This window comes from Pavona decussata, unplaced genomic scaffold (genome assembly GCF_977016875.1).
Source record: "Pavona decussata unplaced genomic scaffold, jaPavDecu1.1 SCAFFOLD_61, whole genome shotgun sequence".
NCBI lineage: Eukaryota > Metazoa > Cnidaria > Anthozoa > Scleractinia > Agariciidae > Pavona > Pavona decussata.
The window spans coordinates 898702-912706 of NW_028145482.1; the positions used below are offsets into that span (position 1 = coordinate 898702).

The 14005-nt window shown below is 40.4% G+C and overlaps 2 protein-coding genes and 2 long non-coding RNA genes across 5 annotated transcripts in view; 2 read left to right on the plus strand and 2 right to left on the minus strand.

Annotated features, from left to right (window-relative positions):
* Positions 1–11050, plus strand: part of LOC146478963 (uncharacterized) — a 109158-nt gene extending 98108 nt beyond the window's left edge. The window contains exons 16-20 of the mRNA XM_085111241.1: positions 298–321; positions 1186–1242; positions 3127–3267; positions 6867–6902; positions 10092–11050. Coding sequence (XP_084967367.1) covers positions 298–321; positions 1186–1242; positions 3127–3267; positions 6867–6902; positions 10092–10312 — 479 coding nt within the window. The 3' untranslated portion in view covers positions 10313–11050. The remainder of the gene's footprint in view (positions 1–297; positions 322–1185; positions 1243–3126; positions 3268–6866; positions 6903–10091) is intronic.
* The window catches only part of LOC146478962 (uncharacterized), a 186211-nt gene that overhangs the window by 157650 nt on the left and 14556 nt on the right, over positions 1–14005 (minus strand). The window lies entirely within an intron of this gene.
* The window catches only part of LOC146478967 (uncharacterized), a 63900-nt gene that overhangs the window by 17511 nt on the left and 32384 nt on the right, over positions 1–14005 (plus strand). The gene's annotated exons all lie outside the window — the stretch shown is intronic.
* On the minus strand, positions 3476–6150 carry LOC146478969 (uncharacterized). The gene is made up of 2 exons (XR_014865003.1): positions 4943–6150; positions 3476–4173 (listed from the first exon to the last, which is right to left on the minus strand). It is a non-coding gene; the product is annotated as an uncharacterized LOC146478969 (long non-coding RNA).

A 14005-nucleotide genomic window follows, 5' to 3' on the forward strand; every position in this document is an offset into this window, starting at 1 on the left:
CTGCGAGTGAAAGAATGAAAAAATGAGAGACGATCGCAATTATCTTTGCAACATTAGAAGCTGCGAAAACAGGTTGAAAAAGGTTGAAAAAAATTCGCTCTTGGATTTTTTTCAAGTTTTTTTTTTCGCAGCTGCTTTAGTTGCGTACATACTGCGATGGGCTGTTATTTACTCGAAATCATATTTGTTCTGTAACGTGACACTGTTTCTCAAAGAAAGGAGGACAGTTTCACAAAATGCTTGTTTTTTTGTCATTTTACCGACTTATTACAACATATCTTGTTAATTTATCCACAGAGTTCTCCACACCTCCGACTTCAGGTAAGTCAACATGTATTGGCCACTGGCCAAGCACCGATATGTGCATGTCCAGTGAAGAAAAATTATTCAGTTGATTAATATCTAGGTCGCTAACCGATTTAGTTACTTTGCTATTTCGCCCGCTTCTACTGCGGGCAGGACTGTATTGTAGCAGTTATCACGTCTGTTTTGAATCCTCGCCGGTGAATGTTGTTTTAACATGTTTACCTATTCAGTTAGAGTGCATTCGATATTCTACAATCATTCCCAACAGGCATTTTGATTTTTTTTAACCAACTTCAAAACCTTGCAAGACCCTAGCGGCGTAAAACCAGCGCTTGAAATCGTCTGCGTGCCCTCTTACGTTGGCCCAACGTGGCGATGTAGGTGAAGATGCAACTCAGTTAGGATACTTGTCTTCCTGTTGTTTTACTGACTTACCCGTAAGTGTGAGGTGATTAAAGTGCCAGATATGAGCCTAAAAATGTACTTAAACTTGAACGGGATTCCGTTAGCCCATGACCTCTTCGATACTGGTCTACTAACAAAGCTATCAAACCAATTGGAAGCTTGTCATATTAGTGAACTCGTACTTCAAAACTTAAAAAAACTCCAACTTCGAAACCTTGCAAGACCCTAGCGGCGTAAAACCAGCGCTGGAAATCGTCTGGGTGCCATCTTACGTGGCAATTAATTGCTGAGTTTGAAATCGCCTTTGGAATCCTCGCGAGGAATACTGTTGTATTGTAGAACAATGATCATTGACGATTTTAAAACAACTTTGTTGGCCCAACGTGGCGATGTAGGTGAAGATGCAGCTCAGTTAGGATGTTTGTCTTCCTGCTGTTTTAATGACTTACAACATCATTTACGTTTCCTTTTTAGATTATTACAGTCCTCCGACCTCAGGTGTGTGGATAGCTACCTTGCATGTTACAACAGGTATGTTTGTATAACTGTTAGCAAACCAGGGTCAGGTAGCGATGGTCTTACATTTCTCCTCGTTACTTTCATAATTACCTGTTGAGTCAAAATGAATTACAAATATCTAAAATGAGATGTATAATTACCCGTTAGTTAACAATTCTTGGAACATACCTGAATAACGTTTTTCTTAAGAATTGTACGAGTGGTTTAAGTTTTGGTCGTAATGCCAAGTGCATTGGCCTAACTGTTCTTTTTTGACATGCTATATACTTAATTACCTTTTAAAGCTTACTTTGGAGCTTCTCTGGCGTCTCTCTCAGTAACGTCCACGGTGGATGGATTTGAACATATTTGTTTAGAATGTCGCGTTAAAACGCAGAATAATTTGAACTAGCCTTTGAACTCACTGGCACCAGTTAGCCGAACGACACGCGTTCTGCTCAACAAATCGTTCGTAAAGTAAATAAATAACTATACGTGAAATTATGAAAACCGTACCCACCATCCTAATTGCAGCTAGCTTCCAACGTCTAATATCAGAGCCTACATTTTACCAGTTCAGTGATCTCGCTGTTCCACCGAACAATCAATTGGAATCTAGCCTCATCCATTTCTTCCCAGTTAACAACCTTCATGTAGAGAAAGATTGAAACAGTGCCGTAATGCAACTCACTAAAGAAAAGAAATCACTAGCCGTCCAGTTGATATAACATTTCAACATATCATCTTGGTTTGACAGAATCTATTATACAATATCTCTTTTTAATGAAAATCTAAAAGGCCTCTGCTATATAATGTCACACTCAGTGACAAATTAACGAACCAGTCTCGTCAATTAGCATACCTTAGTATTTGAAGACCCAGCTTCTGGCCTACCTTTCCCTCCTTTATTTAAGGGGAGGAACCCCGAGTTCATGTGGCTTGTTACCTCCGCTCTCGTAGAGTTTCCGCAGGCCTTCCTGGACGGTAACTCTCCTATGAAATAATCAGCTTCATCAGGTAGAAGCAGTGCCGCCGATTCTTGCAGAAAGATTAGTGAGCCGTTTTTCAAACTTCCTGGGATAAACCAACCAATCATTCAACCAACCAAGTAATCAATCAAAACTCCGCTTTACGAAATGACCCAGAAAAGCTACCAACCAGCTAAGCATCAAATCATTCAAACAACCAAACAACCAACCATCCTACGAAACGACCATGCAACCCATAACCCAGCCACCCAATCAAACAAGTGGTGGACTAAACAAATAACCAAGAAAAATAATACACCCTCCAACCTAACATCCAAACTGAATCAACCGTCCAAAAACCTTTCCTACGAACCAGCCAAATAAACAAAGAACAAACCAGACAATCTACCAACCAACTCACAAAACTGACCAGCTGAATGACCGAGCAATCAACCAACCAACCAACCAACCAAGCAACTAGTAGACAAACCAACTATTTGACCAAACAATCTATCATCCCACCAAGCAAACAACAGCCCTACAAACCAAAGAACGTACCATCCAATCACTAACCAACAATCTACCAAACAACCTATTAAGCAACCTACTAGCCAACCAACCAACCAACCATAGTACAAGCCGACCAATTACGATGCATCTACCGACCAACTGGTCAGCCAACGAGCCAACCAACCAACCTGTCAAATCACCAATAAATCAACCTCCGAAATAAATAACCAACCAACCAATCAAAGTCCCAACCAACCACACTTTACAAACAAGCAAATCACGAACCAACAAAGTAAAAAAAAAAAAAAAAAAAAAACAATCATCCAGACAACGTATACTAACCAACCAAACAACTGGACCAACTTACGAACCGACCAAGCAACTAACTAATGGTTAGGCAGGTATCATAAAATGACTTAAAATCCATCTATGTCATCAGTGAATAAACGCTCTACAGTTGTCACGGCCGTCATCGTCGTTGCCTGTACGTTTGTTGTCGCTGCCTTGAGTTTGGTTTTCTGGTATTACCGTCGACTAAGGAAAAATATGTCACATCTGCCCCAGATGAAAAATGCAGAAGGTAGGTAGGTTGGGGAGAAAATGCAATGGTGGTCATGTGTTTTCACCAATACAGTTTTTGTAGCTTTGAGATTGTAACTGGGATTTAATCCACTTCCAGAAGTGTTTTTCATAGACGCGGTCTTGCATCAAACAGAGTTATGCACTCGAAAACGCATCATAAGCGTTAATGCTCCCAACCCATGAGAAATAAGAACACAACAATGATATGTGGGGTAAGGGGTTGGGAATGAAGTACTCCAATAGCAGGCCAGTGGAACTAAATGCCATCAATAACTGAATCACTAATCTGGCTTGGTAAGGGGGGTCAAAGCCCCCTCCTCTCCGGGGATGCAGGTCACAAACCCCTGGGAGAGGTTCCTAATCCTCTTCGGGGCTGCAGTCACAATACCCCGAAAGAGGTCCTTACTCCCTTTCAGGGCTGCAGGTCACAATACCCTGAAAAGGTCCCTACTCCCCCTCAGGGCTGCAGGTCACAATACCCTGAGAGAGGTTCCTAGTCCTAAGGGAGTTTAAACTCATGGTTACCATGGTAACCCATCAATTCTGTGAGTCTATGGGGCCAAGAGTGCCTGTAAGGGAGCACTTCATCCCCACAAATACACAAAGTGTATTTCCCATAGACGAAAAAACCCCGACCCCTAAAATAAGTAATGAATTAACTAATTAAAGGTATCACCTAACAGCTGACGGGAAACCCCACAAAGAAGGGAAGGTGGGCACCGTAAAAGTTGCATGTGCCTCTGTTCGCGTCCCCTGTTGTAGACACATTTCGCTGGGGTCCATTGGAAAAGAGCGGATACTCTTCTTTGAGTATCGCTGGTGACACAGTAAAAATGGTTAACCAAAGCTGAGTGTCAACCACTGACCAATTAATAGACTTATTTACGCTAGCTTTCTGGCGAAACTTAAGGTGGCCGAACACAGTTTGCGCGCGCTTTACAGATTCTGTTAGTGACGCTATTAAGCGCGCGCTAGGGTTGTGGTACGCAAATACGACAGTCGATAAAGTGATCCCTCAATTTCACATGAAATGGATAATAAAAGTAAGTTTTGATCCTAAATAACTAAATTTCTCGTTTCCGGACTCTTTTTCTTTCCTTTCCGAGCAAAAAAGGCATTCACCAAGACCTTTTGCATGCTTTTCATCTTTGCCATGAAACCCAATTAAAGCCACGCATGCGCATTTGAGCAAAAACATTGCGACTGGTTGTTTTCGTGGAAATGAAGTGTTCTCTAAGGAACCGCTCATTAGAATTTCGTGAAATTTGGCATGAGAATAGTTCCCTAAAAGCGTAACTCGCCTACAAAGATAAACCTAAATCTAACAGAGGGTATCTTCACAAAGTATAAAAATGCAAAATCAACAGGAGATCTCTCTGTTAAAATTACATGAAAATAGTGCAACTGTGTTAGTGTTTTGTGAGTTTTTCTGGATACAAAAAATGGAAAAAATCTAATGGGTACATTTCCTAAGAATAAAGGAAACCTACTATTTATCGACGTTCAATAGCTCGCTGTGTTGCCATGGAAACGGTACTTAGCTCAACAAGACGTACAAAAATACATTCTTTCTTAGTTAGTGTTACACCATACCAATTTTGGGCGTCCAGAAATACATAGTTTCCACATAACGTCTTCTAACACTTGTACACTAAAAAACTGTGTTCGGTCACCTTAAAGTCATAAATGGCCCATCCTAACCCTTTGTGCCCACGGGCTGCGTATCTAATTAAACTCACATATTACAAGAGTTCCTGCGATCGTGTTGGTAACTTGTCGATTAGTACACTCATATAGGACGTAAAAGCAGTGGTCCACTGTTCAATATCGGTAATAGGGGTGGAGGCCGTCTGCTTCGATTTCTTCGACACCTTAACGACGGAGTTCTCTAAGGAGAGGACAAGATTATCCTCCTCGTCGTGCAGCGACAGGTTCTTAGGAAGTAGTTTGGAAAGATCAAAAAGAAAACTCACCACATTGGATGTCTTTGTTATACTGCCCTGGGATGTCTTGGAAGGGCGATGCGAAGTTAACCGCAGCAGTGTTCGTGGGAACTGTCGTAACGGGCGCTGTGCCACGCACAAGCGAAGCGGGCCTTTGGGCAAGGAGGCTCGACGAAGCACTCACAGCGGCCCTAGCCGCTTCGGTCGCTATCTCCCTGGCAGATTGTTTCACAGTGTCTGCAATTAATTGTTGGATCGTCTGTATCTGGCCGTCTGGAAACTCAGTGCGCTCTTGCCTGTGTGCCGCCGTTTCGTCGTTGTTTTGAGTTGCTGGTTCGTGTTCATTGATGTTTTGAACCTGAGTTGGTGGTGGATTGTTCAGCTCCCGGAGCCGGCGTTCGAGAGTCCTTCGGACTCCTGTCGACGGAATTCCATGTTGAACGCAAAGAGAGCGAAGGTCGGCGATGGGATAGAGCTCCAAGCACGGTCGGTTGTGCGCCTGGGCGGGAAGTCGACCGGCGTGCTCGTGGCGGCATGATTTGCGGTCCTGAAACTTAAAATCGCCTCACAGGATCGCCTCACAGGATAGGGAAACCGTCTCAGAAGCGAGCGAAGAAACAAATTGAACGGCTGCGAAAGTTATTAAAAGACACGTCGTAGAAAAAACACGTCGTAGAACAAGACAACTACAGTTTGCTAGCTCGCAGCGAAGGAATGAATGAACACACAACTCGTGCTCGATGTCTGAGGATTGATTGACAGTGAAATACCAGCCGATTCTGATTGGCTCAGCGTACAGTTTGCGTTACTAATGCATGTGATCCCGATAAACTTTGGACTGTGAAACCCTACCCCCTACCTTAAAGCATGTCACACAACCAGCACGTAATCTCTCATGGTTGTCCCATTAACTTAAATTTATGAGGACATAAATTGGTCTAATACTGTTGAAGGATATTTTGGCGGATCGTTTTGAGGGAAAAAAAGAAAGAAGATAAAGGCCTAGACTACAAATGAATAATAAAAATATCTTTCTTTACGTTATTATTTTTTTTTTTAGCATTATACTTGGCCTTTTCCACTGATCACGAAGGGAACTGAAACATAATACAGAGTAAAGCTTAAAGTGATATTACGATCAAAATTTTGCATCCCGTTTTCGATTCAGCTTTGTAAAGTAAAAGTGATAAATACTTACCAAGCCAAATTTTACATCGAAATTCCCGCGGGAAAATCAGTTATCTTAAACGCGAAGTTCAGCTTCGCTGTGCCGCTATTACTCGATATCTTCGTGGCTCAAGGGCCGTCTTTACAACGCACACGTATTGTAAACATCTGAAAGAAAACTAATGGTGATTGTTTGAACGTGTATGGTTCCGAACTATGCTCAAAAGGGTGTAATTTCTTTTAAAACAATCGTCTTGTTCTGTACATCGCATGGAAGCACTAGTGAGTAATAGTTAAGAGCTCTTGATGCCCCTGATATTATTGTAGACTATTTTCCTAAGTAGGAGAGTCAGCACCCACAAGATGCTTGATCGCGGCTGACATTTCAGATGAAAAAATTTCTTTCTCATAAGTTTACCCTCTGTCAATCCCTTTACGTGTAAACCTCTAAAGGAAATGATAGAGATATTTTTTTTCTCTATTCCAGAAGAGGAAAAGTTCATCGCAAAATACCACCGCAAACGTAAGTGTTAATATTTAGCAAACTTGGTGCAACATTTGCCAACCTTGCGCTTCACTGTAAAAGTTGTTCAGTGGAAGTTTTTTTCAAGTAATATATCAAACACGAAAAAGCGTGTTTCATCAGATATTCAAACACTGAGAAGTAGGTTGAAAAAACGAGGCGCAGCCGAGTTTGTTTTAAACGACTTCGAGGTGTTTGGATGTCTGATGAAACACACTTTCGGGTGTTTGATATGGCTTCTCAAATGATCAGTAACTCTTGAAGAAATTCAAGGCTAAAGTTTGCAAAATTTTGTGGTAATTAGGATCACATATCCAAACCACGGTCACGGTAGTGTTTTTCTTTGTTTCCTTTTAATGAATTATTAATGAGTGTGAGAAGTAGTAAGGTAAAGTAGTGTAGCGAGTAACATGATGTAATGTGATACATCATGTGATGTACACAATAAACTAGTATCTAAAAATGTCCCAGAGAGCGTCAAATCGATATTAATTATCACACTCGGTCACTGTTAATTGAAAAAAAAAATGTGAAGATCTTAAAACATATGACACCCAATTCCTAAATAGTCCTCCATTTTCTATAAAAGTACTAACGAAAACCAAATTTAAATTCGAATCAATAAAACTGCTTATCGAAATCAAATCCTGAAGACTAAAAATGACTTCACTGAAGTCTCCATGATAAAACTCCGAACTTTTAAGCTCAAATAGTGACGACGTTTTAGTGCCACGCCGTTATCTCTAGGCCATTATCAGGACTAAGCAGTAACACCACACAGTAGGTTGAACTTGCTTTAAGAGTTTGTGGAATGATATTCATTCATTCATTCATTCATTCATTCATTCATTCATTCATTCATTCATTCATTCATTCATTCATTCATTCATTCATTCATTCATTCATTCATTCATTCATTCATTCATTCATTCGATCAATCAATCAATCAACCAATCAACCAATCAATCAATCAATCAATCAATCAATCAATCAACCCTTCATTCATTCATTCATTCATTCATTCATTCATTCATTCATTCATTCATTCATTCATTCATTCATTCATTCATTCATTCATTCGTTCGTTTGTTCGTTCGTTCGTTCTTTCATTCAATTACTTCCTATGATCCAGGGACAAAATATTAACCCAAAAGTTCAGAGTTAAATGTACAATTTCGAGAAAACATAAAATTCAAAACTTTCTTCATTTTTCACGTACGGACTACCCTAATTAGTTATTCATCTTGTCATTCATCAGTCTGATTTGCAGAAAGAGCTATGATATCGATGGACAAAGGTGACCGAGAAATGTTTTCCTCGGTTGGTAAATGCTCTATCAGTCAAAAAGTTTTACGGTGGTCAAAAATGTATTTTCGCCAGTGTTCAATGTTTTGAACGTTCTGGGGTACTGCTAGGGCCTCTGCATGTAGTATGACGTATGCTTCTGCATGTAGTAAACATATAAAGTTGCTTTTTTTTACAATGAAAGCGAGTTAGATAGTTCGCGGAAGGGGGTGGGCAGAGCTGATATTTAACAATTATTCACCAAAGTGGAGGTGAATAGTGATGGATATTTACCGATCCGCGAAGCGGCGAGGTAAATATCCATCACTTTCACCGACACTGATTTAAATAATTGTTTAGTATATATACCACACAAGCTGAATAAGAAGTGGACCAAAAATTACTTAATTTTTGACAATATACCGACAAATGGTGGGAAATTTTAAAATCTTGCGCACCGCCCATTTAGCGATTTCTTATTGGAAAGTTCCGTCTTGCTTTCTTGTGGACAAATAAAACTTCTGGAGACACCTGTTTAGTTGCTACGTGTCTTTCTTTCGATTGTTGTGTTAAATTTGTCCTGTTGTTGAAACCATGCTGCAAACCATTAGATGTTTCATTGTTTACATTGTACAAATAGTGGTCAACAGTTTTCGTAAACAATGAATTGTATTTTTATTATTCGCCTTAGAGTATGAGGTTTGAAAGATTAAATAACTTACCATGTAATGCCGTCAAACCAAAATTTGTTGCCATTTTTGTATTATTTGCATTGGCTGTCTCTTTTATCGAAATATTTCCTCTTAAATGACCATGGCCAAAACGGGAAACCATCTTGTACTATTCACTTGTGTGATATATACTAATAACGGCTATTCCTTCTGCTATCGTTTTCCGGTCTTTCACTAATAGTCCATTCGCTTTTCACAAGATTCAGAAATTCTTTTTTTTTTTTTACCTTTTGTTAGAATTCGAGTTTGCACAGTAGACTAAATGAAAACGTGCAAAAGGGAGAAAGGACAGAAATACAGTCGAACCTGTATATAACGGCCACCCTCGGGACTTGAGTAACTGGCTGCTTAATACAGGTGGCCGTTTAATACAGGATTACTAAAAACACTCACTGGGCGTGGTCTAATGTCAATTTTAATGGCGTATCATACAAAAAAAAAATCATGCAAGGAAACAATAGGACAATCGACACTCTTTCAAGTGATCAATACTTTAAACAAAGTTCAGTGCCAACTTGTAACTTAACGGTATAATATACGTAACATTGTGTAAAAGTACTATGCAATAAATTGTCCTCTACTCTCCTACGGTATACAGTGCTCTATTTCTATGACTTACAGTTCACAACAAAATATCTCATTCCGTCATTTCAGAGTTGTTACGCTCAATGTTCAATGTCACATGGCTGAAGAACAAGTTAATATAGGAGGAATTTCTTGCTAAAGAGTGAAGCATATTCAAAACAAACTTTTTTCAGCGTTCGTGATATGGTACTGTACTTCAGCACATTGCGGACATCTGACTATATTAAACGGCCGAGTATCAGCTTACAGTAGCTTTGTACATGTTATTTCTTTATAGTGATACTGGATCGAAATTGTAAGCACAATAAAATACCGCATAAAATAACATATGGCTTAGTTTCCATTCAAGGGTGGCCGCTTAATACAGGTAAAAATAACAAAGAAAGACAAACATAGGACTGCTACAGGGTGGCCGCGGCCGCTTGATAGAGGTGGCCGCCTAATACAGGTAACAAATACAGCGTTTGTATGAGCGAAAAATCGGGACTTTCAGAACTGGCCACTTAATAGAGGGTGGCCGCTTAATACAGGGCCGTTATATACAGGTTCGACTGTATACGATTACTATTTTTTTTTTCTTTGTTTACAGCACTGCACTTTGAATATGACGCGTTCATCATATACAGTTCTAAAGACCAGGATTGGGTGAAAGCAACTCTTCTTCCTACTCTCGAGCAGAAACATGGCTTAAATGTCTTAATTTGCACAGAAACTTGGCGTCAAGTGCAGTTTAAAGAAAAGGTTTACAGTAAATGTTATTTTATTCAAGATACTGGTCCAGTTGGCCAACTAAAGACCAGTGGAAAATGAACTGGCTCAACTATTAGGTCCTTGACTGGGGAGGCATTACTCCAATATGCTTCTTCAGAAGCCCAATTTGGCTCTCCTCTTAATTTCTACTGTATGTTCGTTCGGACCTGTCAGTTAAACGGACCCGGAAGGCTCTGGCGACGATAAAGCTGTTATATCCATTATCATTCACAGCATACGTATAAAAGACAACATTTCTTTGTACAGTACAAACCTTGCTGGAATTTCGGTGGAGTGCTTAGTTGATGTATCTAACAAACCATCCATTTAAGCTTGCTTAAGTCAGTTATTAACAGTGCCTTGTCCATCAGGACCCAAGATACTTGAGCTACCTCATTTTCTAAGCTATGAGCTTAGCATTAGTGTTACTAAATAAGGTTAAAAGTCAGATCGGCATCAACAATCAGGTTGGTAGGTATGTAAGAATTTTATTTAAATTCGGATTATAGATCCGGAATACATGCAATGTGTGTAAGAGTAAAATAAAATAATGAACTATCAAAAAATCTATACAAAACCATTGTATATGATTGTTGTAACGATTATCTAAATAAAATTGCATTTACGAACTAAACGACTAAAACTATTTACAGTAGCGGTAGCTCACATTTCATCTGTAAGAGAAATCCATTTCCTTACTAAAAAACAGATAAACGAATGAAGTCCATGGGTTGTCTTAACTATTGGCAGTAATGTAATGTACCTTAGTTATCACAATAAAGAAGTGTATCAAGATTGTTGTCAGCTTCGCGTGGCTAGCCGAACTTTTTCGTGGTCGGGCGGGATAAAAGAAACAAAGGAAGTAGAAGTCGTCTTAAATTGTCCCCATGCCACGCCATTTTAAGATATTGCGGCTGCAAATTTCCCTCTCGTCGTGTTAAACGAAATCCAATTTTTTGGGGGGGCCTAATTAAAAAAATGTACATCGCCTTCGCCACTTGTGTGAAAAAAATATGTAAAAATAAATAAACTCATCGTGTGGCTAGAACTGTTTAAAGTTTGAAATCTTTGGACCACTGCCAAGCACTTTGGGTTCTGGGTCAAGAGCTAATGTGAACTCATGTCAGGAGCGGAGTTCTTGCTGTTTTAGTCACTTTTTAGAGCCCTTACTTGATAGAAGATTCTGCTACACCTTCCAAAACCACCCACTGCAATCATGAAATTGAAAAAAAAAAAAAAAAAGGCTATTCTTGCAGGTGCTAACATGATTACGCGGGCCAGTACACTTGGACTGACATTTAATGTTAGATTTGCAGTATCTGTTAGATTATCCTTTTTGAGACATGCGAAACAACTTCTACTTCTGAGAATCTCCTTTCTTGAAAATGTTAGAAGTATGGGGCAGCCTAAAGTAGGTTTAGGTTGGGCTGGCATCTAGCCTGCGAACGCAGACGTATTTTCGGCTGTCGCCTCTCCTCTTCGAGAGAATCAACAGCCAGAAATACGTCTGCGTTCGCAGGCTAGCTAGTATCTGATTTCGAAAGAAAGGTCTGCGGCTGTAGGTCTTATCACCTCCAATGGAGATTGAATGTCCCACCAAGGTATGAGCTGTTTTGAACTGTAATTTTTCTGTGTAGCTCTAACGCGAGCCTCCAATTCTTGCTGCATAGCTATCAACAACATGTCTAATTCTCAGTCTTCCCCCTTGAACTCTCTGCTTACAATCGAACGCGCATCATGCGTTACCTTGTCCATTAACACAGACAAACTCAAGCTGCCATAGAATTTGAAGGTACACCAAGTGTAACACCGCGCACATGAACTTCCACGAAACCATAAAGCTTTCTTAAACCTCTTAAGTCTTCAATAGAAGTAACAACGGTCGGGTTCAGTAGATTCTTCATGTGGTTATTAATAATTATCTGTTTGTTTCCGAATATTCTCTTCGGTCATGATGGTGGTGGCCTTTTCGTAGTTTGCAGTAGATATTTCTAGAGGTGAGATTGCTCAACAAGGGGCTTTGTCAAGAGCAGAGTTTGGATCATTGAATTGTCGATAGCGCAAAGTTTCATAAATTCGAGCCTCGAACATGTACTAAAATGTTCACCACTTTGTGATATCACCATTAACTTTCTTCAACTCCAATTTGGGAAGCTTTATTCAGGACCTTGCGATGAAACGGATGACATATTCAGAAGGCTTACCGTTTGGAAGGTTTCGCTGGTGTTAGTTTCGTTTGTTGTAGTTGGTTGCTTTGAAGGAAATGCTGGTTCTAGTTCTCACATTCGGAGTAATGGCGGTCACAGCTGCATCTCATTAGTCTTACTATCAATATTCTTACAGTCAGTAATTTTTAAAGAATTCATCCACAATTCAGGCTTTCTCCCTGAACTTTGTTCTCTCGTTTACATCCAGCTTTAAGGATCATGTTCAAAATAACGATTGGCTTAGGGTGCCGAAAGGTTCATGTTAAGGGTTTTTGATAAAACACAACTGTTGAAAGTCGGAATAGCTGAATACAAATATATGAAGCATCATATATTGAACTGCAGATGAAAGATTAAATAGAAGAAAGATCCTCGGATCTTGCTTCTTTTTAATCTTTCATCTGCAGTTCAATAATGATGTTTCATATATTCGTATTCATTTATTCATCCTTCACGAGTATATTACGAACTCACGATATGATCAGCTCCCAGTTGGCTTGATAGTCCTCCTTCTACATCAATTTTATAGCTTTCGAAGAGGCCTTCGATAGTATCAGCAGAGATGTTTTGTGGAAGTTGTTGCGGTATTACAGGATGCCTGACAAGATAGTCACCGTCATCAGAGTTCTCTATGAGGGTTTCTCCGCACAGGTGATACACAATGGCCAGAAGACTCAACCATTGAATATGAGGACTGGGGTAAGACAAGGCTGCCTGCTATCTCCCTTGCTGTTTCTGGTCGCCCTGGATTGGGTGACAAGGACAGCCTTTGACAGGAAGAGAGGTATTCAGTGGACCCTTACGACATCGTTAGAAGACCTTGACTTTGCCGATGATCTGGCCCTACTGTCGCACAGAATACAGGATATAAGGGATAAGACAGGGGTCTTGGAGGTACAAAGTGCGAAGGTAGGCCTGAAGATCAATGCCACCAAGACAAAGCTGATGCGTATTGGAACCAAACGTGGCGATGGTGTGTCGGTCGCTGGGGAGCGGGTTGAAGAAGTGGACGAGTTTACATACCTTGGGAGCATTGTAAGCAAGAAAAGAGGCACTGATGAGGACATTCAGGCACGAATTGGAAAGGCAAGGCAGGCATTTGCGATGCTGAGACCAATATGGCGATCCACGGCACTAACAACCAAGACCAAGCTGAGAGTCTTTGGGTCAAATGTGAAGGCGGTGCTCTTGAATGTATGGTTCTAAAACTTGGAGACTGACCAAGGGACTAGAGCAGAAGCTACAAGTGTTCATCAATAAGAGCCTGAGGAACATGTTGCGGATTTGGTGGCCTAGAAAAATCAGCAACAAGGAGCTTTGGAGACAAACAGGGCAACGACCGATAGAGGAAGAGATAAGACAGCGAGCTTGGGGTTGGATCGGCCACACGCTGAGGAGACCAGATGGACATGTAGTCAAGAGGGCAATGGAGTGGAACCCACAGGGGAAGCGAAAGATAGGGAGACGCACGAGAATGGCAGAGTTGGCGGCGAAACATTTTACGTGGAACAAGGCAAAAGGCACTGCACAAAATAGGGTTAGGTGG